Raw genomic sequence first — 27,914 nt, forward strand, 5'->3', positions numbered from 1 at the left:
GGGCCGCTATGTTTTTATATACAACGTTCACAGTTTTTCTGTAGTGTATTTAGTATCAGCATTGCACCCGTGCGAAGCCGGGGCGGGTCGCTAGTTTTATTATAAAGCGTACCTATTTACCTACTGATACGTACAATATAATATATTAATAGGTACCTACTACCTACCACACTTATAATTTATAGTGATCTGTAATATTTCGGAGTTCTTTTTAATATATTCTGCATTCTATACCTATATATAAAAACAACCGAGTTAATAATTAAATAATTTATGCTTTACTAAATAACATCAATAATTATGGTAAGTGGTAACCCTAGACATAATTCACTGTTTTTTTCCTCGTAGATTTTATTATAAAGCGTACCTATTTACCTACTGATACGTACAATATAATATTATATTATTAGGTACCTACTTCAATCTAATTTATAGTGATCTGTAATATTTTTTAATAATATATTCTGCATTCTACCTATATAAAAACAACCGAGTTATTAATTAAATAATTTACTATGCTTTACTAAATAACATCAATAATTATGGTAACCCTAGAGAAGTACTTGTTTAATAAAAAAATTGCAAACTGTACACTTGCTCTGTGAACTGTACGACTACGAGACCGCGAATCTGTGCCGCGAATCGGTAAAATAAAGTGATTCGCAAATCGCAATTCGCATTCGCTTTTGCTAATCGCAATCCGCTTGTCGCCTCTCGGGCCTCGGCTCTCCAGACTCCACAACCGGCAACACCCGGCGGACAGCAGTTGATCATGAGAATAGTGCGTGAACAACTAAAATAGATTCATATTATTTTCTATTATTGTGACGTAATATCAAGGCGAACGAACTTTACTCCGTTTTAAAGTTCCGACTTAAATATTACAGTAATTTCATCAAAACAGAAATAGTGTGTTGTGACGAAAATTACTGTAATGTTTAAATTCTTGTCCAACTCCTTGATCACTCAAGCCAGCTGTCAAGAGGTGGGTAAGTTTATTTACAGTTGCGGCCTTGCGGGAAACATAGTTAAAATTTACCTGTTATCAGTTCCCAACTGTTATCGGCTATCAATATGCGGTACTTTTGAACACAAACGCCCTTGAATAACTTGTCCTTGAAATTTAATGAAAGACCAATCTTCTACAAACTAACACCATAGTTTTCTAAACACGATTTCATGAATATTCGGTATTTATAAAATTTTAACTTATTTATCATAACATGTTTTAGGATAATCATATTAGATAGGTAATCAGTTAACCAGCTTCCTAACCTTTTTGACCTTAGTCGAAAATCACATAGAAACAAATGAATTTTATAAAAAAAATCTGGCATTACTTAATGCAAAATATATGAAACTTACCGATTTTGACACACGATGATTTAATTTTCGCTACATTTTTCATTTTGTGGGTAAAAATATATATGAATTTAATAAATGTCAGGTTTCATGAATGATGAAAATAATCTGAACATGTAAGATATAAGAATTCTTGAGTACACAATATGATAACAACTTTCTTATCTATTACGTCAAGTTGTTTAATATCTATTAATTTTAGTCCTGCTCCAAGCTTTACATCAAAATGACTTCACGTCGGGTAACCTATCTAATATATTATTTTATTACAATCTTATTGAAACTTTGACTGTGTGTTATAATAGTGAATTGTGAAGTTAATTTTTAGTGAAACAAATAGAAAAATCTAGTGTGTATTAAATAAAAAGATTTATAAAGTTCTATATTAACCAATATAAAACTGCTCTAAAAAATAATTTTGAATTACACAAACCAATTCCTAAAAATGTAAAAATTAGTGGATTAACAATGTAAAAAATATCTACATGAGCTAGAAATCTGTACCTACTTATCATTAAAAATAATTATTCCAAATGAACCTTACTTGAGATTTTTTCTTAAATAATTTTTTGTTTTGTATGATGATAGATACATTACACTACTAGCCAGTGTTTGGAGTGGTCAAAACATTTAAACAAAATTTTAAATATGATCATGTGAATGGTTAGTGATTGATAACTTATCATGACCCTGCACTTAACTTGACAATTTTTTTACCATAGTATAGAGACACTTATGGCAATAATTAACGTCATAAGTTATTATGTAATCAATTTATAACATTATCACTTATATTATGATTTAGCATAATCTATACAGAGAAATATAGCACATTTGTGCTAGAAGTTGTATAGATATTATATGTGTTCATGAATTGTCAATTGTTTAAGTATTTTTAATAATAATAGTTTTAATTTATTGGTTATAATGAAAGTAAGTAACCACACTTACAGGTATTTAATTCAAAAAATTTGTTTATAAAATTTTAAGTTTTTAAATCTTAGTTTTTATTAAAGTTAAACAAATTTTGAGGAGACTGAAATTTATGATGTTATTGGACATAAATTTAATAAATACCCTTAAAAATAAATTAAAAACATTGAATAAAAAACTAATAACAAAAATTAATACTCACATAAAACTTGTATTCCGAGTCCAACACTATTAAAATAATATAGGCTAATAAAAAAATATTATTTTTGTTTATTTGTTCATCTGATGATGCTTATTAACTAAATGTTAAGATTTTATAACATCAGATGCTCTTATATCTGTGAAATCAATGAATTCATATCTTAATTAGTGTATAATAACATTTACAAACACAACTTTGTATCTTCACTAACCAAATATTCTAATTATCTATATCAGTAGATAGTGAAAGTCAATTCCTAATGTTTTTTCTAACTGCCAAATGTATTTTTCAGGGGGCTGGTTATTTAAAACGGGCCGAACCAGATAAACTTCGAGAGATATTCTTGAGGTATGCCACGGTAGAGAAAAATGGTGAAAAGTACATTACTAGTGAGAATTTTGTCAGGCAATTCCTTGGACTCTTTGATGAAGGTAATATTGTTATCACTGTTTCCTTTATGCATAATTGCTTTTTATAATGCATGAATACCATACTCCATTAGTTTTATCTATCTAATTCTAACTAAGGTTATTGATAGTTAAATACAACAATAATTGCAGGTTTAATTGCTTGCTGATATGTTCTGTTTCATATATCCGTCTTTTAAAGTTATGATGTCTCAAAATTATTGTATTTAAGTGCTATAAGCTAGCAAAAGCCATCAAAGACTATATCAGCAAGGTTTAAAGCTATCCCAAGCTTAAATACTTCTAAAAAAATTGCGAAACTAATACAAAACTTGTATATACAGATGACTACAACAAGGAGTCAGTCCAGCTTATTGCTGGCATTGTCGACATGGACAAGGATGGATTCATTTCATTCTCCGAGTTCCAGGCCTTCGAGGGACTCCTGTGTGTCCCCGATGCACTGTACAAAACCGCCTTCCAGCTCTTTGATACTAATGGGAATGGACTGGTCACATTCGGTATGAGAAAATACCTTCTTATTTTATGACTAGCTTCCGCCCACGACTTTGTACGTGCATCCCCGTTTTTCCCCGTTCCCGCAAGAATTTCGGGAAATCCTTTCTTAGCGGATGCCTACGTCCTAACATCTACCTGCATGCCAAATTTCAGCCCGATACGTCCAGTGGTTTGGGCTGTGCGTTGATAGATCACTATATCAGTCACCTTTGAGTTTTATATAATATATAATATATAGATTTTGAGTAAGAAAGTTATAAGAATTAATTAATTATTGATTGAATTTCAGAGGAGTTTGCGGACGTCATGAAAAAGACGGCTTTGTACAAGAAATTGCCGTTCAACATGGAGAGTACGTTTGTTCGCCTGTACTTTGGAAAGGTAACATTTGATTATTATTTTGCTTGATTGTTCTTGATATTAATATAGTTTACATTATAAGAATAGGGTTAACGTAATAAGTTTGTACTACAGTAAAGTTTGTGTATTTCGTCTAAAATGTATACATTTCGGCTCTGCATTCTTCCAAATTATGTGAATAAAATTTCATGTTCTAATTAGCTTCTGTAACTTGAATAATTAAAGAGTAAGTAATATTGTTTGGCATGAGCTAATCAATCAAATATCAAAGGCGATACTGTTATATTAGTATATATGAAGTTTTTATGACTCAATCAGGTAAAGAATAAATTAATCACTTGTTTACTTTCTACAATTATTCTATGCAAACTTTTTTCGCAGGACAAGAAACGTCTCGTAACATACCCAGAGTTCAGTCAGTTCCTACACGATTTCCATGAGGAATATGGAGTCGAGGCTTTCAAGAAACGAGACCATGATGGTAGCGGGTTCATCAGTGTTGGGGACTTTAGGGATATCATGCTGTCCGTCAAAAACCACCTACTTACTAAGGAACTGAAGACGAAAGTCATTGAAGTGAGTACAAGTTTTATTTATGTAGGTTTTAGTGTAAATTTTAGTTAAGAAAATTTTCTTGAATATTATTGTGAAAGTTTTGATAAATATGAAAAGTTAATGTTAGATTATTATGGAATTTTAATAATTTAACCCAGCTCTTTAGTCTTTGTATAAGTATCTTATATTTTTTGTAGTTATTAAGTTTTGTTTTTACTTAATTTATCTTACTGCTAATGATTTAGGTCGTTTTTAGGGTTCCGTACCGAAAAGGTAAAACATGGCCCTATTAATAAAACTTCGCTCTCTGTCGATGATTGATCCGTCTATCCGTCAGTCTGTCTCTTGAACCGTGATAATATTAATTAGGCCTCATCTTTTTCTTGCAATATGACCTTCATACAACTTCTAAAAAAAACACACAAAAAGCAGAGCATAAATTATTATTATTATAGATAATGATTATGATGATGCTATTTATTGTCTCGTGCTTAATCTGACACGAAAATGATATAATTATAAATAAATTACCAAAATGATAAAGTTTTTGCTTCGTAACAATAACTTGCATTTAATCACAAACAATCAGATCGTGGGTAAATGCTTGCTTAACTACTTTTTAATTATGTGCTAATATTATCTACATTTGGTTATCCGTTAAGATCACACCACGACCACAGAAGTCTAACCACACAATTATTATTTTAAATTATACTAATTATAATAAATTTAATTATTTTCGGTTCGATTAGGTCGAGTAGTTTTATTCGAAACGAAAAAATAAATAAATCTTATCTCATTTAAATTTAAAAAATGGTTGTCTGTAAAGTCGGTTTACTGACGTTAGTTGAACGTGACAACGTCTTAAGGCCGATTGTGCTTCTTTATCGCTCGTTCCGCGCTCTCACTTGCACTTCAAGCCTTACATGGAACGCCTCAGAGCGAGGTAACGGCGCATGAGTCATGTTTTTTCGTGCGTGCAGCCGGCTCTATCGAATTATAAGACGTTGTCACGTCAAATTAGATTGAGTAACCATCATTTTTGGGATCAAGTTAAAACTATAGTTACTTATCATGAAATGTAATGTGTCGAATATATGTTCGGTATAAAATCTATGTTCTCATATAGTGTAATTTAAATACACATTACATTGATAGCTTATTTATGATACATTGTCTCCCCTTTATCTTTATTAAAATGCTTGAACTTGACACACTTATTTGCGGGTTTTTATGGCGTTTATCGGAGAAACTAACTAGTTATGTGTTCTATTTAACTATTCTACATAAAATCTATTTACGTTCATTTTAATAGGATTCTAATAAAATATTATTATGACTTTAAAATAATCTTAATAGCAATAAGAATAAGTATTGAAAATATTTTATACTTACTGTTATCTAAAGTACAATAATCATAAATGTCTGTGCTACATTGGTCATACTAGGCATTACCTTGTATTTAAAGAAAACAAAGAAAAACCACATTGTTTATCAAATAGATCCTAAAGTATTTGTTACAAGGCAATGCATATGCATCAAAGGCTAACATAGTAAAGAATAAGTCTTTGAATATTAAATTTAGTACCTACTTCATACATAAAAGATAATCTTTATAGTTAGTTGTTACATTTTCAAAATTTTACCAAATTTCAGGTAATAAAAGACTCTAAATATAGTGTTTTACGTCTACAAAACGTAAAACATTGTATACACTATGTGCCCTATGTGTTTTACCTTTGGGCAGGATTAGGAAACAGTTTAAAACTTCTTCTAAATACCATATCAAAATCTTCCAGGCGTCCGGATTCCCGCAAGGCGAGAGAAAAATCAGTTTCCCATACTACATGGCTTTTAATTCCCTCCTAAATAACATGGAGTTAATCAAACGTGTATATTTGAACGCAACGAACGGACACCGAACACAGGAAGTTACGAAAGAGGAATTCCTACATTCTGCCCAAATGATGAGCCAAATTACACCCTTAGAAGTGGATATATTGTTCACTTTGTGCGAAATGATACATCATACTAATGGGTGAGTTGCGAATTACATTTTCTAAGTAATAGGTAATAGTTATAGAGATATAAAGTACTTATTAGCACAGATTATGTGGGACAAAATATGTTTCCGTTAGGAGAATAACTTAGTTATAAAACATAATTTTTTTTTTATAGGTTTTTTTCGATTACATTCTAGTCTTTTCCTGAAATATTAGATAGGTATTTGTAATGAGTATATTTTGTAAAAAAAGTAAACATTTATCTACTAGGGTGATGTAAGTAAGTAATAAAATAAGTGTTTTCAATAGATTTAAAGATTATCGTGAAGCAGGAAAACTTATGATTTTTTTATGAAATGAAAAAAGCCCAAATGTATTTTTCCTTAATGGTATGATGCAGCTATTTTTCGGAATGATTCCAGTATATTATTCAGATAAATCAAAGTATATCAAAACATATTGAGATTAACAACATGACCTGACTTAAAGTCGATTTCTTATTGGGATAACAATCTATTCTTCGTACCATAAATTATTTCAATTGGATGATTGCTTCATTGAAGTAGATCAAACAAATGCTAATCTTTAAACTTCTACTATTATACATTATAATTGCGATTTCTCTTTCTCGAATTTGTAGAACTAGCATTGAAATCTGTTTATCAATAATAATTACGAAGTTAAATACGATTAATACATGTATAATTTCTCATTTAAATCATTGGAATCGTTATTAGCGAAATAATCAGAGATGCAGTCGATTAATTCCTATAAAAACTGCAACACTTAGAATTTAGAGTATGGATGTCTTAGTTCGCATTTCCAAAATATTAATTACGTAATTACTACAATGTTTGTACATAGTATCTATATTATCCACAAATCTAATCATCCTACCGCTAATTGTTTATTTACAATCCTATTAGAATCAAACACAAAACGGTACTATTAATGAGTGATATTAGCGTAAACCAATAATTACATTGCTAATAACTCGGGCCTTATTGATAAAGAGAAACGGTAAACAGCTGATCTATGCAATCTATATATATAAAACACAAAGGTGACTGATATAGTGATCTATCAACGCACAGCCCAAACCACTGGACGTATCGGGCTGAAATTTGGCATGGGCAGGTAGATGTCATAACGGAGGCGTCCCCTAAGAAAGGATTTTAAGGATAGGTTTTATCCCGGAAATCCCACGGGAACGGGAAAATTGCGGGTTTTTCTTTGAAAACGCGGGCGAAGCCGCGGGCGGAAAGCTAGTAAAATATAACCTTTAAGCGTTTTGTTCATAAGAGATCGAACCTTTAGTTACACGTGTGTTATAATCTGATAAGGCGTAATCTGATTACATACACATGATTATCTGTTAAAGCATACGTACTATGTAATAAACAGTATTAATGGCATATGCACTTAATGCTGAGTAACTTCGCAATGAGTATTGATCTTGTATTGATATACCAAAATGACTTAGTATAATATTATAGTTTTATTGAAAAAAAAAATTCCACCAATTCATGAAAATTGTTTTGATGTGGAATATTCTAAACGCACTTATGAAATTAAAACAAGGTCTTTATTTATCTAAAACCATAAATAAGTCAATAATATCAACAAAGTTCTTGCAAGTGACTTTGAAATTGCAAATATCATTGCCAAACCTAACCTATCCTATCTATATCAGGAAATTATTTTAATACAAAAGAACGGTAATAAAGATTATGATTGATAAAAATACGCAAAAACGTAGAATTATAAAAAAATTCCACTAAATTACCGCTTGCGCGTTACGCGTAAGAATATCTTTCGTCTTTAATCTTTCTTATCTACAAAAGATATCCCTAGATTATCGGTAATCGGTAAAGGTAAAGGTAACGCCATGACATGTTTATCACGCTAGCTGAATTATTAAGAAAGAAAGAAAGAAAGAAAAAATATTTATTGCCACATTTACACACTTAACAACTACTTATATTACTAAAAAAACATACACTAAGTAGTTACATGGCAATCGGGTCAGACTCAGCCGTGCTGTCGGGCTTTAACGCCTGAGCAGCGCTGATTTTCAGTCTGCCCGTTTGTTTTTATTTCCGAGGCTCACTATACATGTTTTATTGTCATTATTGTCATAAAAAAGATTTGATATGGACATCATTTGCAAATTATTAACAATATGATAAAAACAACATTTAGTTCAATATTGCATCAATATTTCGATTATTATCGAGTTATCCGCTCAATTACAATTTTATGCTGTCCCTGTGTAATGCAATTTACTTGTTTTTGATGTAACATTAGTATATTTGATAGATAACCTTTTGTACCAAATAAAAATGGATTGCTCTATTAAGTTAAATTATAAAAAAGTTACATGGTAACCTATTTATATAAAAAAAAACAATTGCTATAATATTTAAAGTAAATTGCTTTGTAAACATAAAACCGGAAAGAAACTGTCCGCTCCTGTTTCCGATTCTCAGGACGAATAACAAAATGTCTTGGTCTAACAGGAGGCAGGCAAAGATCTTCTTGTCTGTAAAGAAAATTGATCAATCAAGTACCAGAACAACACAAGGGGACACCGAACTTTGCTTAGTAAAATATTACTCATAAAAGCACAACATGCAAAAATTAAAAAAAGAACGTCGTTTTAATCTTACATGGCACAGATAAAAAGACAAAAAGTATGCACATGCGATGTTATTCGACAAATTATTTAATAATATTATTTTATGTAACACATTATATTATTCTATACCCAGTCCTGATTCGGCTACATCAGCGGCTCCCGCGGACTTGGCTTACAATACGAGACAATCTGGGTTCGGTTGCTGTGTGAAAAAAGTTTGTTACAGCTTAGAATTGCACTACAAACCACTCATAAGTTTCCACGCATATTAATATTATTTTTGTGTCACATACATCAAAACACAGAGATCGCTGCGGGGTGTCTATCAAATCCATGATGAATGGAATTTTTCTGAAATAATTCATTCGTTTTTTCGCATTAACTGCAAATACTATTCTTAAACTTTTTTTCATAAGTAGTATGATTATTTCACAGACGTATCGTGTACAATGACTTGAACGCAATCACACCCGAACAATACTTCAAACAAGTGACAAGAAGAGTTGCCGAAATCAAAGCAGTGTCGGTAAGTTCACCTTTTATATTTAGCTTATGATCTTACAATGCTTCTAATCCTTACAGGGGCAGTCTGGAAGACTAATGTATGTTTGTAGTTGTTTGTATACTATGTTGTTAATATGCGTTTCGGAAACATCACTAACTCACCGCTATGTATTTTTCTCTTTCTTTCAATGCTTAAAAGGAGGAGGTAAATATGTTAAGAGGGCCTTTTCGATTAGTAAACTTGTTTCGGAGCATTTTGGTGAGTACAAAGGACATTGAAGTTATGATGTTTCTATGTTTCTTTTACTTGCTGATTGTGAGATTTTGGTTATGAAGTAAGAATTTTAAAGGCAAAGAGTAGTGGGTAAATATTGCCAAAGATGCTGAAATCTCATGACCCTCCTCAAATTTCCGACATTTAGAAATCACTGCCTAATTTTTCTTTAAGTATATATTTGTTTATTATATCTACCTTCTTTTATTTTTTGGATATTTGAACACTTCTCACTGAGATTTATTTTAGGAAACAGGTGATAGTTAAGCATAATAAATGAACTGCTATTTTACTTTCTTCCTTTCATACTGCTAATACAAGAATTGTAATTTTTGTACATTTGCATGTACAAAAATTAAAAAATTATAGTTTAATGTTAAGCTAATTTATGTTCTAAAGACACACTGAAATTCACCATATTGCGTCCATTTATAATTAAAACCTGAAACTACAAGCTGATTACATTCAAAACTTCACAAATATAAAAACGAGAGTCCATTGTCAAAAATACCATAACAGGGTATAATATTATATGCTTGACGGTATTTTTCTCCTTTGAAACTTATTTTTAACAAAATGTGATGGGCTTGTATATTCTTCCTATTTAAGAAATTATTACTCAAGTATTTCCACCTGATCCCAGACCCATTTTTACGTATATTGCTAATTCAAAAGCCTCGAATACACGTTAAAACCAATCAGGAGCTTGCAGACACCATAATATAATGCACGTTAGCTTATTTTACCTAATACTTGCGTTGGCGCGGATGGCCATATCAATATCAATTGGCAATAGAAATTAAATATAACTGTCACGATTGTGTTATTATTCATTAAACTAGTAATTGTTTAAATAATTCATGTCTTTGTGGTGAATTATAAAAGCTATACATATTGCTTCTGTCCAACGTCTTTTAAGTGGCATCTTATGTAATGCAACTCCAAAACTATAATATTGAAGTAAAACTTCTTTAGGCGCGACTAGGGAGTAACTCAGATTTTTTTTCTGACGGAAGTAACGCTTACTATAGTCTATGTAGTTTCCGCCATTTAAAAATAATAATTCTGATTGGTTGTAAGTATATGTCATATACTACACGCTTCTTGACTTATACGCCAGCTATTGTCGAGCCAATTTAATAGGCAACATTTGACGTCTATCAATTTTATCTTCGAAGAGAGGTAACCTGCTTAAAAACATCGATTAAAGTGAATAAATCGATACGGATTTGAAACATTTGTCAATCGAATTTATTAATTTATGATGATTTTTATTCACAAGTAATCAATGCATTCGATTCTAGATGTCAGATTTCGATTTTTACAGTAACGTCTCTGGTATTTAAAAAGAAAAAAGGTTTATTGACACAAAATTGTAGTGACGTCAGTTCTTCAATTCAGAAATTGTTTATTATGTTTAGAATGGTTTATCAGTAAAATGAAATCTTAAAATTACTTTAATCCGTCATTATTATTATAAATATGTAGTCGTAATTAAAAAAAGTTAAGCAAATGTGCAGTTCTAACAAAACGAAATATCTTGTTATTCTATGTCGTCGTTACTAGGTTACGTTGTTGAATTTTGTTGAACTGTCAAATGTTGCCTATTAAAATGGCTCTACTTTAGTGGCAAATATCATAATCAATTAGGATTATTTCTGTGGATTATTTATTTTCAAATTTTCAAACGGATCAATTGTGAATAGCAAAGTGAATGAAAAATTCAACAGTTTAAAAAACATTATTTTAAATTGCAAAATTTTTTGAAAATCTCTAAATATACTTGTTTATTTATTACTTTTAAAATAAGTAAATTAAAAATAAAAATAAACATGTTGCGGATTATAATCAATCTATTTTAAATATTGCTGAAGACAAAGTAGTATCCATAGCAACAGATATGTATATAGGTTGTCATTCAGTTGAACAAGAAGCATTTGTACGCCAACAATTTCATAAAATGTCAGTTATTGATACAGGAGGATCGCCTTATGAAATCATATTAGTTCTTAACAAATTTTACATTATTACAACCAATATTGATGTATCTGATGGCTTAGCCAACGGTTGTGTTGGAAAGTTAGTGTATATTGAACGTGATGACTTATGGCTTGAGTTTCCTGGTAAGATAGGAGAGAAAATTAGGAAAAAAGCTGCCCATCATATTCAAACTCTAAACATTAGTAGAACAGCAGTCCCAATTTTACGAAGATCGTCATCTGTACCAATGAATAGAAATAAGACAATATTTTCAAAGAGAAATCACTTTCCATTAGTATCTGCTTTTGCGCTTACAATACATAAGTCTCAAGGTGGTACTTTTGATCAAATCGTTTATGAATACAATAAAAGTCACAGTCAGCAGCTGTTATATGTAGCATTATCACGAGAAACTGATATAAATGGATTGTTCATTGTCTCAAACACCGATGACAACAAATTTTATCATGGAAGAAAGCGTCCAGGGGGAATAGTTGATTTACAGTGTGAATTTGAAAGACTTTCAAATTCTCGCCTAATAACACAACAGGAAGAATTATATAACCTTGTAAATGAGAGTAACATTACACTATTTTCCTTCAACTGCCAAAGTTTACGTGCTCATGTTTCTGATCTGAATGATAAAGTATTAAAAACGTCCACATTGCTGTTATTTTCCGAAACTTGGATGAAAAATGACGAACAAATTCTTATTGAAAATTTTTATTGCGTTACCCAATACAAACGACCCAACTCAACTGCTGGTGGAGTAGCTGTATATCATTCATCTACAGATACACTGAACAATGTAACACCAATTCAAAATATTTCACCAACTATATTATCACAAATTTCCGATGAGGTTTCACAAATTGGTGACATCGCCTTGGTTCGATGTGTTAATACGAATGACCAACCTGTGATTATCGTTGCTATTTATATTTCTACAAATACTAGCCTGACAAATATCATAAAATTTATTCATCAGCAATTACTTCACTTCACAATTGAAGGTTCTCGACTTTTAAATAGTAATTATCATGAATTACCGATGATTCTAACTGGAGATTTTAATGTTAATTTTCGCTCTCAGGAATCTCAGCCGTTAATTGATTTTTTAGAAGAAAAATTTGATTTATCTATGAATACTTCTCGACTTCATTCAACAACGCGTTTCGGTACAACGATAGATGCTGTATTTTCAAGAAAAGTAGTAAATTTAGAGAGTAAAATTTATGTTTCACATTATAGTTACCACAAACCTATAATTTCGTACGTAAGAAATTATGATGACATTCAATTACCTGTTTCGAATGAATAATATTAATATAACATTTAAATAATCTTTGTAAAGCACATGAATAATAAATATAATTAAATTATAATATAATATTTATTTATTTAAGTTAATATTTAATCATTTCAGTGATATATGTCGTCAACGCCAAAGAAGTTTTACTTCAATCGCGCGTAAAGGTTACACGCACACACTTTTTTTTTTTTGGTTGTCTGTTTTCATTTGCCATGTCTTTTTTTTTATAAGTTGTTTCTTATTTTGTCTCTTTTCCTCTTAAATTATATTGCGTAAGGAAGCATATGACAAATTGTGCTTAAACCTTTAAACCATTGAGTTTCCAGAAACATACTCAATTCCTGAAAATGGTACACTTGTAAGATTCCGCAACTTTGTTATAATCAATAACTAATGTAATGTTATTGATTATAACAAAGTGTAAAATAAACAAAAGTAATGCTAGAAGCAGCTGTAATTGTAACTAAATTGTTTTTTCCAAATTATAAAATACCAACAAAATATGCTTTGATATCCGTGTCAACGCACAACATATTAAGCGATTCATTGAACTAAAGAGTATAAAAGATTCAAATAAATATAATGTGTATGCTTGTTTCAGAGTCCTGAAGAGAGGAGTGTTTTAATTCAAATATTGGAGAGCACATATAGGTTTACCCTGGGTTCCATCGCTGGTGGCAAGTATTTTAACATTCAGGGGCCTTAGACAAAGTAACAATTAAAAAACGATAACGAAGTTAGAAAAGGAAAAATGTATGGGATTGACATTAAATAGACCACGTGATCTAACGCGGCGTATGTCAATCCCATACATTTTTTCCTTTTCTAACTTCGTTATCGTTTTTTAATTGTTACTTTGTCTAAGGCCCCTGATATTTTAGCTTCTAAAGTTATGGAAAGTTTATAAGAAATGGGAAAACTGACTCTTTGAGAGCAAATAACATATGTCATGAATAAAGATATGTAGGTAATCCTCGGTACACCTTGAAATTGAAATAGGATAGGATAGGAATTTATCAGCAAAGTTGTATGTTTAACATCTTTCTAAAATCTCTTAAAGTTGTAAAAATGTAAATTAAAAATTTAACGCAACATTTTCAATTCATAAGATATTAATTTTTAGGCAATTTATTAAAACAAAATGCTTTCAATCAAAGTTGCAAAAATCAAAATGAAAATTTTCAATCAAAATTTTCAATTTTTAAGACTTATTTAATACTAGCTTCCGCCCACGACTTTGTACGTGCATCCATGTTTTTCCCCGTTCCCGCTAGAATTTCGGGAAATCCTTTCTGAGCGGATGCCTACGTCCCAACATCTACCTGCATGCCAAATTTCAGCCCGATACGTCCAGTGGTTTGGGGTGTGCGTTGATAGATCACTATATCAGTCACCTTTGAGTTTTATATATATAGATTTTCTATTCTATAAAATATTTAAATTCGTCTTGCAGCGGTGGGAGCTTCAGCGGTATACCCAATAGACTTGGTGAAGACCAGAATGCAGAACCAGCGTACAGGCTCGTTCATCGGTGAAGTGGCGTACAGGAACTCGTGGGATTGCTTCAAGAAGGTCATCCGGCATGAGGGTGTCTTCGGTCTATATAGAGGTCTAGTGCCTCAGTTGATTGGAGTCGCCCCGGAGAAAGCTATTAAATTGACTGTGAGCACATTTTTATATTTTTCGAAAATACCTTTTTATTTTCTTTAAAAAATCGTTTTTAGTTTGTGGTTGGGTTTAGTTTGTAATTTATTATTTCATTGTAATATTGCCTCTTTATACAGGTGCGTGTATGTGTTAACCTACACAAGTTTATTTTAATCTAAATTTTATAGAAGTTCTGTTCCCGCTTTAGGCATGGGAACTGGAATTTCTTTAGGGAAACTCAATATCACTTGTATAAAGATTTTATTTTCAACACCAACGCCCCATTTGTACAAAGGTTTCTTTATGAGTAAAAAAAATACATTCTACCCGGCCAATAAATGATAAATTAATAAAAATGACAATCCATGTCGGTGCGTGCGCGATTGCTATTATAATTTAACAGGCGTAGACATAATCCTCCCCCCGGTGAAAAGCGTAGATTTTCAAGCTTGAAGGTCTTCAGAAGTGGGCAGAGGACACAGTCGAACCAAAGGTCTTCGAACGCAGCCTCTTGTAGTTTCGACGTCCGCAACTCGACAAACGCCGTCTGTTCCATGGAATAATCGAACGATACGCCCCATGCGCCAACAAAGTGGTGGAGAATTATCCTCTTGAAGCAGTACGAGGTCTCCGACGTTTATTTTTGATTTGTCAACCTTCCATTTGGTTCGTAGTTGCATTTCTGAGATATAATCTTTCTGCCATCTCTTCCAGAAGTGTTGGCGAATTTGTTCAAGTCTGCCATATCTATCCAGGGAGCTCTCTTTAGCGTTATCCAACGAAGGAGCTGGCAGTGCATTCAATGATCTTCCGATTAAGAAGTGCCCTGGGGACAAGGAAAGGAAGTCATTGGGGGAAGATGACATGGGACACAGAGGACGGCTATTGAGAATGGCCTCCACTTGAGCAAACAATGTCGAAAGTTCCTCAAATGTGAGATGAGTATTGCCCATGACTCGCTTTATATGAAATTTAGCGGACTTAACCCCGGCCTCCCATATTCCACCAAAGTGAGGAGCGCAAGCGGGGATAAAAGAAAATTTTATTCCCTCCTGAGCAGCAAACTCAGACAGAGGTTCTTGATTAGCCTTTAGAAAACTATTTAATTCTTTCGCGGCAGCTACAAAATTTTTACCGTTGTCGGAAAATATTTCGATTGGCTTTCCACGGCGTGCCACAAATCTGCGAAGTGTCATAATATAAGCATCTTTTGTCAAATCAGACACGACCTCTAAGTGAATGCATTTGAAACGCAGACACACAAACAAACATAAGTAGCACTTAACTACTCTAGCACCGCGTCCTTTACGATTTAGAATGAAGAAAGGGCCCGCATAGTCCACTCCAACAGACTTGAAGGGAAAGTCAACGTTGACGCGATTTGAAGGTAAGTCAGCCATTTTTGGATTATAGGTCTGACCACGAAGACGAGTGCAGGTAACGCAGTTTTTGACAACGCGCCTAGCTAGTTTTCTGCCATTTACAGGCCAAACAGACTCGCGGATAATCGACAACAGAAGTTGCGGTCCTGCATGCATAGATCGAACGTGTTCGCGTTCAAAAAGAAGCTTCGTCACATGATGAGTTGAATTTAGAAGAATGGGATGCTTCTTTTCAAATTTATATTCAGATGAACCGAGCCTGCCACCGACTCTTATGAGATTCGCCTGATGATCAAAAAATGGAGACAACGATAAAATATTTGATTTTGGGCTTAAAGGTTTACCATTTGATAACTTATCAAATTCAGAATTAAAACTTTGTTTTTGGGACAGCGTGCAAATAAAATTAAAAGAATTATTTAATTCGTCAGTTGATAGAATACCGGTAAGTTTATTATTTTTATTTTGTTTTTTAGAGTTGTGTAAAAATCGTAAAATATAACTAAAAGTTCTTTGAAGTTTTGTAAATTTAGAATATTTTTTAAAATCAAAATTAATTTCAGATTCGACGGCTGTATGGACCTTGACTTCAGGTAAGTCTTCTTCGTATTTTTTGTTAAGTTGAGGCCATCAGCGCATTGAGATGCATCGCTAAACGATTTTTGGTGAATCGCAAAGAGCTCTACGAGAAATATCGATGTTTGAAAGAAATTTTAGATTATCAACAATGTCCAACCAGTCATTTTTGATATCCCGCGACACAGGTTCATCCCACTCAACACCCTCGAGCCACAATTTTTGGAGCAACATCTTTGGTTGAATAATACACGGGCTCAAAAGACCTAAAGGATCGAAGATTCGAAATGAACTTGAGAGGATATGTCTCTTTGTGATTTTGTCACTATGAAGTGGAATTTCGATTGGAAAATTGAAGGCATCCTTCGATGGATCCCAACAAAGTCCGAGAGTGCTCGACGACTCACTGATTGTTGAATGATTGTTAATAATATTACTTTTGTGTAAATTTTGAAATAAGTTTTTTGGATTAGTTTTGTACTTTCGTAGAGGAAAACAAGCTGAATTTAGAGCGTTTGAAACTGAATTTTGAATGTATTTAAGTTGATCTTCATCATCACAGCCGGTGATTAGATATTATTTCGTCTAAATCTTTTCTCAAGATTTAGGAATCGTTTTTTAGCTTGAGAGTATGAATCGCCGAGGCAGTCAGGTGAGTCCTTTAGGGGTAACTTCACACAGAATCTGCCGCTTTCTAAGCGAGTGGTGGTATTTAGAAAGTGTTTTTCGCATGTTATGTCATTTTGACTTCGAACAGTTTTTTGGGTGAGCTCTTCAAGCTCCCAGAATTTTGTGAGCATTTTGTGAATTTTGTTAGAAGTAGGGTTTGTAATTATGGCATGATTGCAATGAATTTCGTTACTACGAGAATTATTAATTGGGCCAGCTATTAACCAGCCGAATTTAGAATTTTGCAATTTAGGATTATTAGGACCTAAAGAAAGCTGTTCGCTTTCTAGAATGTCCCAGAAGATATCTGCTCCAATTAAAACTTCAATCGGAGCTGGCTTGTAGAACTCAGGGTCCGCCAAAGTTAAAGAATTAGGTATTTTGAGACCTTGAATGTCAACTGGGGTCTTAGGTAAGCGGCCCGTCAATTCGTTGAGAACAAGACATGAAAGAGTAACGCTATAGTTGCTATTTAGAGATTTTAATTGAGTGAGACAGCTTTCGTGCACTGTATTAGAAGAATTATTGCCAATGCCAATGACATTCATTGCCTGCAATGGGCAAGTTCTTAATGACATTCTTCGTTGCAGGGATTTAGTGACAAATGAAGACTGGCTGCCACAATCCAAGAGAGCACGAACCTTTTCTACTTGCTTATTAATAGGGTTAAAAACTTCTATCAATGCTGTAGATATAAGAACATGTTTGGACATTTGTCTAGAAAAGGCTGCTACAGATTCGTTTGATTCAACTTGTTCATCTGTGCTGAAGTTGGCAGTGACATCATCATTAGAATTATGGAGAAGAGTGTTGTGTTTTTGCTGGCATTGTCGACATGAACCCATGCGACAGTCACTGACAGGATGCCCTTGTCTGAGGCAATTTCGACATAATTTATATTTATTTACATACGACAGCCTATCTTGAATGTTTTTAGACTTAAATGTAGGACAGTCATAAATTCTGTGATTTTCGTTACAAATTATGCAAAGATAAACGTTTAATTTATTTTGATTAGATGTAGAAAATGAATTAGTACTTTTATTTGTATTAAATTTATTATTTTTTTGTGAATTAAGTCGTGAGGGACGTGACGTGAATTGTGATTTAGAATTATTTTGGGATTCATTATTAGTGCCAACCTTATTGCGATTTAAAGATTCTAACACATCTGCACGGTTGATTAAAAATCTTTGAAATTGTTGCAAAGTTGGAATGTCATCAATAGTATTTCGATACTCTTCCCATTTAACAAGAGTACATTTGTCCAATTTAGAAGACAAAATAAATATTATAAGTACATCCCAATGGTCAGTAGGCTGACCCAGGCTAGACAAGGCGCGCAGATTTTTTGTAACATGATCGACTAAAAAACGTAGTGACTTGTCTGACTCACGAGTTAAAGATTGAATATTAAGTAAAGAATCTAAGTGATGATCAACAAGAAGCCTTTTGTTATTATATCTGTCGCAAAGTAGCGTCCAGGCTGCCTGGTAGTTTGCTGTTGACACTTCGAGATTAGAGACAATCCGTGCCGCATCACCCTCAAGGTAAGAAAGTAAATAATGAAATTTATGTATATCAGTAATATTTTTGTTTTTATGAACTAAATTTGAAAATGTATCGCGGAACTCTAGCCAACGGAAGTATGAACCATCAAACTTTGAGATTTCGATTCGTGGTAATTTAACATTTGAGTCTTGATGGAAAGAGTCTTCATTGCCCATCGATTTCCCACGATTTTTGTTGTCATTAAATAAATTATCATATTGTTTAATCATTATTTTAGCAGAAGCAATACCTTGGACGAAATCGTTCTCAATGTCGTCTCTTTCATCAATCTCAGAATCTATATTTTCAGAATTAAGAACCTCAATCTCAGTCTGCAACACATCAAACTTTGTTGACAATGCTTCAAATTTGCCAAGTTTCAATTTAAATTCAGCCATTAATAGTTCATTCATTGAAATGGACTCACTAATTCTGTCCAAGTAATTTTTAAATTTTGTAATTTGTCCCTTGATAGCAGACCTTTTTGAATATAAATCTCTTAATAACTTTGGATTAGGTTCCGTAGACATTTTGTAAAATAGTTTAATTGAATATTGTTATGAAATTAAAATTTAATTGTATGTAATTATTTTGAAATTATGTAATTATTTTTCGATTAATAAATTATTTAAATGCACGTCAACAAGCCTGATAAAATTATGGAAGAAATAAAATGCTTATCTCACGCTCCTCGCCTGGTGGAACCTGCCGCTGGTAGCCGGGTTGCTGCTCACACGCAGCTGCTTCGCAGAAGATCGTGCAAGCGATATTTAGTCGCCTGAGAAGACGGCTCCTGAAATTATTCGGCGAAGTCGAGTTTATAAGCGAGAAGGGTTAAGATATTCGAGATTGTTGTTAACAAAAAATGAATTTAATTTGGAACAAATGAATTACGATTTATATGCCAATCCCGCAAGGGAATCTGGCGTGAAGATATGATAATAGGTATTGATAAACCAATATTACTATAATTTAAATTGTTTTACACAAATGGAAGCGAAATAATAGGTAATTTTTGGATAATTATGAACGTAAATTTTATGTTATAAGGTTAGGTATAGGAATGTGGTATTAAGGATTTGCACTTAACTTGGTACTATGAGCTGCACTCCGGCACGACACTTTAGCTGTATCGTTGTTCAGACGAGCAGGTTATCCTTTTCGACAGGAATCAGTCCCAAATTGAAGTCGTCAATTCCAGAAACAATGTTGCGTAGATGTGTAGATATTTTGTATTAAACTCGTATTTTGCGGTGAAATCCGTTTTTGTCCTGTCACGGTCGCCGAATTGTTCCCGCTTTAGGCATGGGAACTGGAATTTCTTTAGGGAAACTCAATATCACTTGTATAAAGATTTTATTTTCAACACCAACGCCCCATTTGTACAAAGGTTTCTTTATGAGTAAAAAAAATACATTCTACCCGGCCAATAAATGATAAATTAATAAAAATGACAATCCATGTCGGTGCGTGCGCGATTGCTATTATAATTTAACAGGCGTAGACAAGTTCTAAGATTTTTTTATTTAACAACATCAAATTGTATCAATAAACTTCTATCACTATTCAAACATTTCATCATTTCCAATAATCCTGGGATATTATTTAAAAAATAATCTAGTATTCAATTATAATCCTTATAGTCTGTAGATGTGATAAAATAAATCATACTAATGAAAACCAACTTATATTATAGATGAACGACTTAGTCCGAGACAAGCTAATGGACAAGAATGGCAACCTTACTCTTGGTGCTGAAGTCATAGCTGGTGCATGTGTAAGTATTTGATTTTTAAAGAATATCATTTTGAAAATAATTAAATATTTTTATATTAATGGAAACCAAGTCAGTAACAAATGTTTTTAAGCTATTGCATAGCTTCTATCGCGGGCCTTGAGCGCGGGGACCGAATCCAGAAATTCCGTAACGAAAAAACCTCACGCTCCCCACTCCGACGGGCGCGGAGGTGTGGCTTGAAGGCATCATAGCATGCAATAGCTTTACCGCGGCAGTCCCCGAGTGCCACACGTCTTTTTTTAGTTATTGATTTCTTTTCATTATTATCAAAATTGTACAGATTTTAAACAGATGATAAATAAAATAACACTCGAATAATCTATGTTATTCAATTTATCATACTTTTTTCTTCAGGTCTATGAGTTAACATAATTATTTTTTATTGTTTTACAGGCTGGCGCGTCCCAAGTAGTATTCACGAATCCGTTAGAAATAGTGAAAATCCGCTTACAAGTAGCGGGTGAGATTGCTGGCGGTACTAAAGTGCGGGCGTGGTCTGTTGTCAAGGACTTGGGGCTCTTCGGGCTGTACAAGGGGGCGAAGGCCTGTCTGCTGCGGGATGTGCCCTTCAGCGCTATATACTTCCCTGCGTATGCGCATGTTAAGGTATTATTTTATTTAATTTAGAGCAGTTTTGGATAAGTAAAATAAAAAGAATACTAAAATAGAGAAGCATGCAAAAAATCCACACACACTTCACATTATCCACTTCCCAATTGGTTAATCGGTTTGAGAATTCATTCGGTTTCCCAATTCTGTAGGGATTATTATCGCTATGTTATTAAGCCCAGAAATACGCCATATTATTATCCTTGACCATACATGGCTAGTGTAGATTTTGGACTTAACGCGTAGAAGAACTGTCCTTGCAGTGGGTATAAATATGGCGATTATGACGACAAAATATTTACATAATACATAATTATAATATAGTTACATGTGCTTCCTAATTTCAACTCCCCCTAAAAACATTTTTACCTCATAACACTTAGCTAAATAATTTTATTTAATTTCCAGGCCAAATTCGCAGACGAGAACGGTTACAACCATCCCCTAACTCTGTTAGCAGCGGGAGCCATCGCCGGTGTGCCCGCAGCTTCACTTGTTACACCCGCTGATGTTATTAAAACAAGATTACAGGTATGTTTTAACGTGATAACGTTTTTAAAATCGTTTTACGACTAAAACGACGACGGTGACATGTTCAGAAACTTGTGTCACACCAAAACCTCACGAGCGCGATCGCAGGTATAGCGAGAGAGAGAGACGGACCGATCTCCCGTCTCATCTCGAGCGCTGCCACTGCATTATGTTATCACGTAAACATCTCGATCGTAAACCTACTTTACAAACAACCAATTTTTTTACTATTTAAACTAGCCGTTCGTTCCTAGTTGACCCGGGATAAAAACATAAAATGTAACCTAACTATGTTAATCAAGGATAAAGTAGGATCTAGTAATTTCACATCCTATTCAATTCAAACAAGCAATCAAATATTTACTCTTTATAATATTAGTATAGACTAGCTATTTCCCACGGCTTCGTCCGCGTGGTGAATTTATCGAACGATCGCCTTCGTCTGATATTTTAAGGAAATTAGAATACTGGTATTCTAATTCTTCTAGTAGGATAGACGCACTATCTCGGGACAAAAAAACACACCATCAAACGCTCCGTTGCGTCGTATGAATACGACAAACCCACAAACGTACTATTGCTTTTATTCTATTAGTAAGGAAGAAATAGCATAATTAAAAATTTCACTTTATTCTTCACTTACTCTATGAGCATTATATTTTTAATGAAACTAAAATAATATTATTTTGCCAGGTGGTAGCGAGGTCCGGTCAAACTACATACAACGGAGTCATCGACGCCACTAGGAAAATATACGCCGAAGAAGGTGCTAGAGCATTCTGGAAGGGTGCTATTGGTAAGTGTCAAACATACTATATATAATATATTAAAGGTGACTTAAATGGAGCACAATGTTGTCAAAATGTAAAAAAAAATTGGATGTCTGTAAAGTCGGTTTACTGACGATAGTTGAACGTGACAACGTCCGATTGTGCTTCTTTGTCGCTCGTTCCGCGCTCTCGCTTGCACTTCAAGCCTTACATGGAACGCCTCAGAGCGAGGTAACGCCGCATGAGTCATGTTTTTTCGTGCGTGCAGCCGGCTATCGAATTATAAGACGTTGTCACGTCAAAACTATGTGTTATCGCTTTGAACCCAAATCGTTTATTTACAAAAATTTAAATTTCCATTATGCTACCATATTCCTTCCAAAATGCATCTATTTTCAGTATTCGTAACATACCTACCTAACCTCCGAAGTCTAATCTAAATTATTTATATCCGTCATTGTAAGACAAAAATTGTTTTACCTGCTTTGGCGCGAAAACGATACATAACATACAGATAATTAGGACTATGTAATATTAATAAAAAAATGTGTGCGTGTACACACGTAAGAAGTGAAACTTCTTTATGACCTTATTTTTCAAAAAATAATTTACTATATGCAACTTTACAGAAATACGTCAATCGCGCGTGGTAGGGATAAAAACAAGATGGCGCGTAACGAAAAAATGTTACATTAAATTTTTTTCCAACCCCGATAAAGAAGTTTAACTTCAAATATAATGCATAACATAAAAGTTGTCTTTCCTTTGTATAAAGTAAGTACTTTAAAATTACTTTTTTTTTCTTAGCTCGTGTGTTCCGTTCGTCGCCGCAGTTCGCCGTGACGCTTGTCACGTACGAAATATTACAGCGTCTATTCTACGTGGACTTTGGTGGATCGTAAGTATTTAAATACAATTATTTATATACTTTTTGTATACATTATAGTATAACTCAAGGCTAATAGGTCGATGTCACGGTTAGATAATAATGTGTAAACAAAGTAAATAATAGTGAGAGATAATGATTGAATCACATGATTTTGTTGTTAAGGGGTTTCTTAATATTATAAAAGAACAGTGACTTTTTTATTACCTTTAAAAGGGCATTGAAACTTTCTGGCATATCAAACCCGCCGCCATTTTGATTTTTTTTCAAAATCGCGGCGCACGATTTAAGTGGTATGTATGGATAGAGGATACATAGACAAACAAAAAATGTCTAATAACATAGTACCCTAAAGCGTCACATTACCGAGATATTTGGAGGTAAATATTCACTTATGAGTACGACAAACACTAAAAATAGACTTATTACGTGTCTATATGCATAATATTATCTCCAAATAATCACTCCCAGGTAGATTATTATTATTAACAGTTTATTGGAAGAAAGTAGGTAGATTCATTACATAAAAACATACATACATTACATAAAAATGTAAGTAATGTAATGAATACCTACTTTCTTCCTGTAATAATAATAATCTACCTAGGAGTGATTATTTGGAGATAATATTATGCATATAGACACGTAATAAGTCTATTTTTAGTGTTTGTCGTTGTACTCATAAGTGAATATTTACCTCCAAATATCTCGGTAATGTGACGCTTTAGGGTACTATGTTATGGGACATTTTTTGTTCGTCTATGTGTCCTCTATCCATACATACCACTTTAATCGTGCGCCGCGATTTTGAAAAAAAATCAAAATGGCGGCGGGTCGATATGCCAGCGTCCATACAAAAAGTTTCAAACCCCTTTAAGTTTTTTCTTGTTCAATGAAGCTGTTACTTATCATTGAACATCTGCTTTGTTTTCTCTCAAGAAACAAACGAAGATATTGTTTAAACTTATCACAGTGAATTATTTATTTCTTCTTTCTGAAATATTAAGATAGTAACATTACTTATAAAAGTGTAAAATTTTTTTGAAGTGAAAACTTCTTTAGCGGCGTTGGGTATAAAATCTTAGACTCGCGTCAGGACACGTGGCCTGATCGAAAAAGCGTAAGACGGATACCATTCCAAAATATCAAACATGCTGAACGTTAATAATCAAGTTTTCACTTCTGCCGGCACTCCCGGAGTGTAACCCGTCTTTTTTTTGTTGTATGTTAATTAAAATGTACTACTTAGTGCAATATTCTTTTGCGATTGAAACATTACATTTTCACCGAGTGAATTAATAAATAATGTATTTCCATTCAGTCGTCCAGCGGGCTCCGAGCTCACAGTGGCCATGCCAGTAGAAGAAACAAAGAAGAAGCCGCATCACATCGGCGGCTACCAAGTAGCGATGCCGATACTAACAGGCCTAGAAACCAAGTTCGGAATCTCTTTACCGAGGTTCTCGTATCCGAAGACACAGTAAAATGGGGCGAGAGATGTGTAGGAAGTGAAAAAATTTGAAAAAATGTCAAAAAATTTGGAAAAATTTTCAAAAAATATCTTGCGAAGGGATAAAATTGGAGTATGTCAAATAATTGGAACCAACTTTTCTTAAATCGTGACAGAATATTTTAAGCAATGTCACCAAAGTAAGGTTCTATTGTGAATAGGATTTGACTAATTTTATCATTTAAAAGTGATATCGCTGTCTCGCTCATACACATGAGATATATTCCGTAAATATGACTTATATCTCATTCACACGCATCAGATGTTATAATATGAATACACAGACACGCTACATTCAAAGGTAATGGAGAATATACTGAAATTTGTACACTTTTTAAAAGATTTTCTACTAAAGAAACAAAAAAAGGAAACAGATGAATAGTGTGAAAGGTATTCATATAACATAACTATATTTCTTTTACTGTATTCTATGTTGGTTCCAATTATTTGACTTGTTTAAAACCAACTCTTAACATAACTTATTATCAAAAGAAAAACCACTTTTATAATTCTTAATTCTTGAAAGCTAGGAATTTTTAATTCACACTTAAGTCTGAGTTTCGTGAGATACATCTACTTCTAGCTATCAAAATATTAAATTTAAATTGGTTATTGTTTTGAACATAATAAAGAAAATTCGAACAAAACGGAGAAAGCCAGAAAATAATATTTTCTATACATCTCTTCCATACATTTATAGGCCCTAAGCCCTAAGGGGAAACTATAGATCTACTAAATATCGTGTGCCTACAATAAACACAAGTCAATAAACAATATTCTAACGTGAAGACATTAATAATCACTATTGAGATTTCAATTGAATAATAAGTAAATTACGCATTCGGGCACACAAACCCCCTTTCGCAAAACATTTAAAGATGGCATTTAATTTGAACGAAATCGACAATAATTAGGTACATCGACTTGAATTTGAAGGTCGTCAAGTCCAAATACGAATAACATTTTCAAGGTTACCTAAAAACCTCTTTGCTAAAATTGCTCTATGAATATTGCGATTAAATATACATACTTATTATTAAGGTAATAAGTATCAGAATAGCCAATCAAAGTTTAACGGAATCAAATTGCTGCCATCTTTAAATATTAGTTTATTTCTTTTAAATCGGAGTTATTCACTGCCTGTGCGTGCGTGCGTATCGATTTAACTTCAATTATTTAATTGTTAGGTGTTTATTCATTTATTTTTAATTTGAAACCGGTAGAAGTTTCATTTAATTGTTCCAAAATGAAGCAATTTCATAAGCAATATTAAAATGAAGAATTGGTGTTTTACAACCGAACCATATATTTAATTTTGATAACTCATATGCACCTCGCAGCATTTTATACTCCAAAACGATTGATTTATATTGTGTATCTTATATTTTTATACAATTATTTTGCCATATTATCTTTGCTTATGCAGTTTTATATTATTTTTAGCGCTAAGGATAACGTCGAATCAATTTTTTTTTCGTATTTACCGATGCCGTCACATTTTCTGCTTAGATAGACAATTATACGCAATAAAAGGCTTTTGGACACTTTTTCAGTAGTTGCTTTATAAAGCTATTCATATGTTATTTACAAGTTATTTGGTTTAAAAATATGTCGATTCATTGCGACCTATATCGTGTCTATGCAAGACAATATCATGAGCGAATTTGGTTATATTGTGATTGTACAAAATTGAACACGGTTACCTTAAACAGTATAAAAACGAGATTATTCTTGGGTAGTTAGACTTATTTAATACTAATTATCTCGCATATTGTCTGTTATATATTTAAATAGCTTGGGTGCATCCATAGATAGTCTTATTCAATCAGAGTACAAGGATCAGGGGTAAAAAAATGTTTTTAAATGAATTTCCACACTCGCACTATATTTTAATGTCTTGTAATAAATTGCCAAAATTATTCCATATTAAACAATTTGGTCATGTTATAATGTTTAAGATAAATAATTGATTTAAATATTACTAATACACATAATTAATGTTAAGTACACATAAATCGCGAATTGCTGACTATCTTTAAATAAATTGTAAATTCAGTACCAATATTATATTCAATATTTTGGCAATTTATTCCCTTCGTGTTTTAACTATTTCTATACACACTAGCTAGTCCAGCACGGTTTGAAAATAGCCATTTTGTGTGTAAATATTTGACTGGATTCTTAATAATTGTAAATAAACGTTGTGAGCTAAGCAATACACATCGGCAATATTAAATGATATTAGATTTAATTTTGTATACAAATAGAGATTTATAAAGCAATTTTTACATTGTCTTTTCAAAATTTCAGTTTTCTAGTCCTGTGCTAATGTTCTGTTGTGTGAATCAATTATGGGTTGTTATTATTGTATAAATTAATTTGAATACCTTCTAAAAGGCCTATTACGAATCGGAAAATATTAAATAAGAGATTGTTGCCCTACATCGTGTTGGTTAAAATAATGTTTAAAGCGCAATTCTTAATAAAACTTTTACAATGTCCACAATAAGAATAAAAACATACTTTTCTCTAGTTCTAAATCATAAGCTAAAAATAAGCTAAGCTTCTATCTAAATGTATTTTTAATAAAGGGACTTAATGTTCCTTTGTAAAAGCGGTAAAGCAGTAAACAAAATGATTACTATATACATTTGTAGAGTATGAAATACTCACAAACTAAAACTTAGCTCGATTCTTCACTATGGATGGCCCGCAGTGCACAATTTCAATATTACATTATTATATATAATATAAATTTATAAGCTTAATGTTGTTAAACAACATTGTATAAAAACATAGGAGTAACGACAAGTGATAGCAGCCGACGTGACTAGATACTATATTTATTGATACTGTACATTTTTGTGTTAAAAATAAATCATGTCAAAAGATATCTTGTTTTATTTTCTTAAACCCTATGAATTATAATAAACATG

The 27,914-nt window shown here is 32.7% G+C and overlaps 2 protein-coding genes across 4 annotated transcripts; one reads left to right on the forward strand and one right to left on the reverse strand.

The window, feature by feature from the left end:
* The first annotated feature begins 727 nt into the window (after positions 1-727).
* aralar1 (calcium-binding mitochondrial carrier protein aralar1) lies at positions 728-27,869 on the forward strand. 3 transcript variants are annotated; one of them, XM_090106041.1, is made up of 15 exons: positions 728-989; positions 2,790-2,928; positions 3,249-3,425; positions 3,713-3,804; positions 4,165-4,359; positions 6,138-6,376; positions 9,415-9,505; positions 13,651-13,726; positions 14,503-14,711; positions 20,571-20,651; positions 21,066-21,278; positions 21,690-21,812; positions 22,506-22,608; positions 23,390-23,480; positions 24,790-27,869. In XM_090106041.1, the coding sequence occupies exons 3-15, from the start codon at positions 3,296-3,298 to the stop codon at positions 24,950-24,952; spliced, it is 1,806 nt and encodes a 601-aa protein (XP_089962167.1). In that variant the 5' UTR covers positions 728-989; positions 2,790-2,928; positions 3,249-3,295; the 3' UTR covers positions 24,953-27,869. The 3 variants fall into 3 exon arrangements, with proteins under 3 accessions (XP_089962167.1, XP_089962165.1, XP_089962166.1); XM_090106039.1 differs by having other exon boundaries at positions 728-985; XM_090106040.1 differs by lacking the exon at positions 728-989 and adding an exon at positions 1,557-1,603.
* LOC149905310 (uncharacterized) lies at positions 14,907-16,699 on the reverse strand. The gene has a single exon (XM_090106574.1). The coding sequence runs from the start codon at positions 16,232-16,234 to the stop codon at positions 15,140-15,142; it is 1,095 nt and encodes a 364-aa protein (XP_089962700.1). The 5' UTR covers positions 16,235-16,699; the 3' UTR covers positions 14,907-15,139.
* Positions 27,870-27,914: the final 45 nt, after the last annotated feature.

The sequence above is a fragment of the Colias eurytheme genome, chromosome 10 (genome assembly GCF_061535395.1).
Source record: "Colias eurytheme isolate Ceu_HAF_F1 chromosome 10, ilColEury1 Martin Lab GWU primary, whole genome shotgun sequence".
In the NCBI taxonomy this organism is placed as follows: domain Eukaryota; kingdom Metazoa; phylum Arthropoda; class Insecta; order Lepidoptera; family Pieridae; genus Colias; species Colias eurytheme.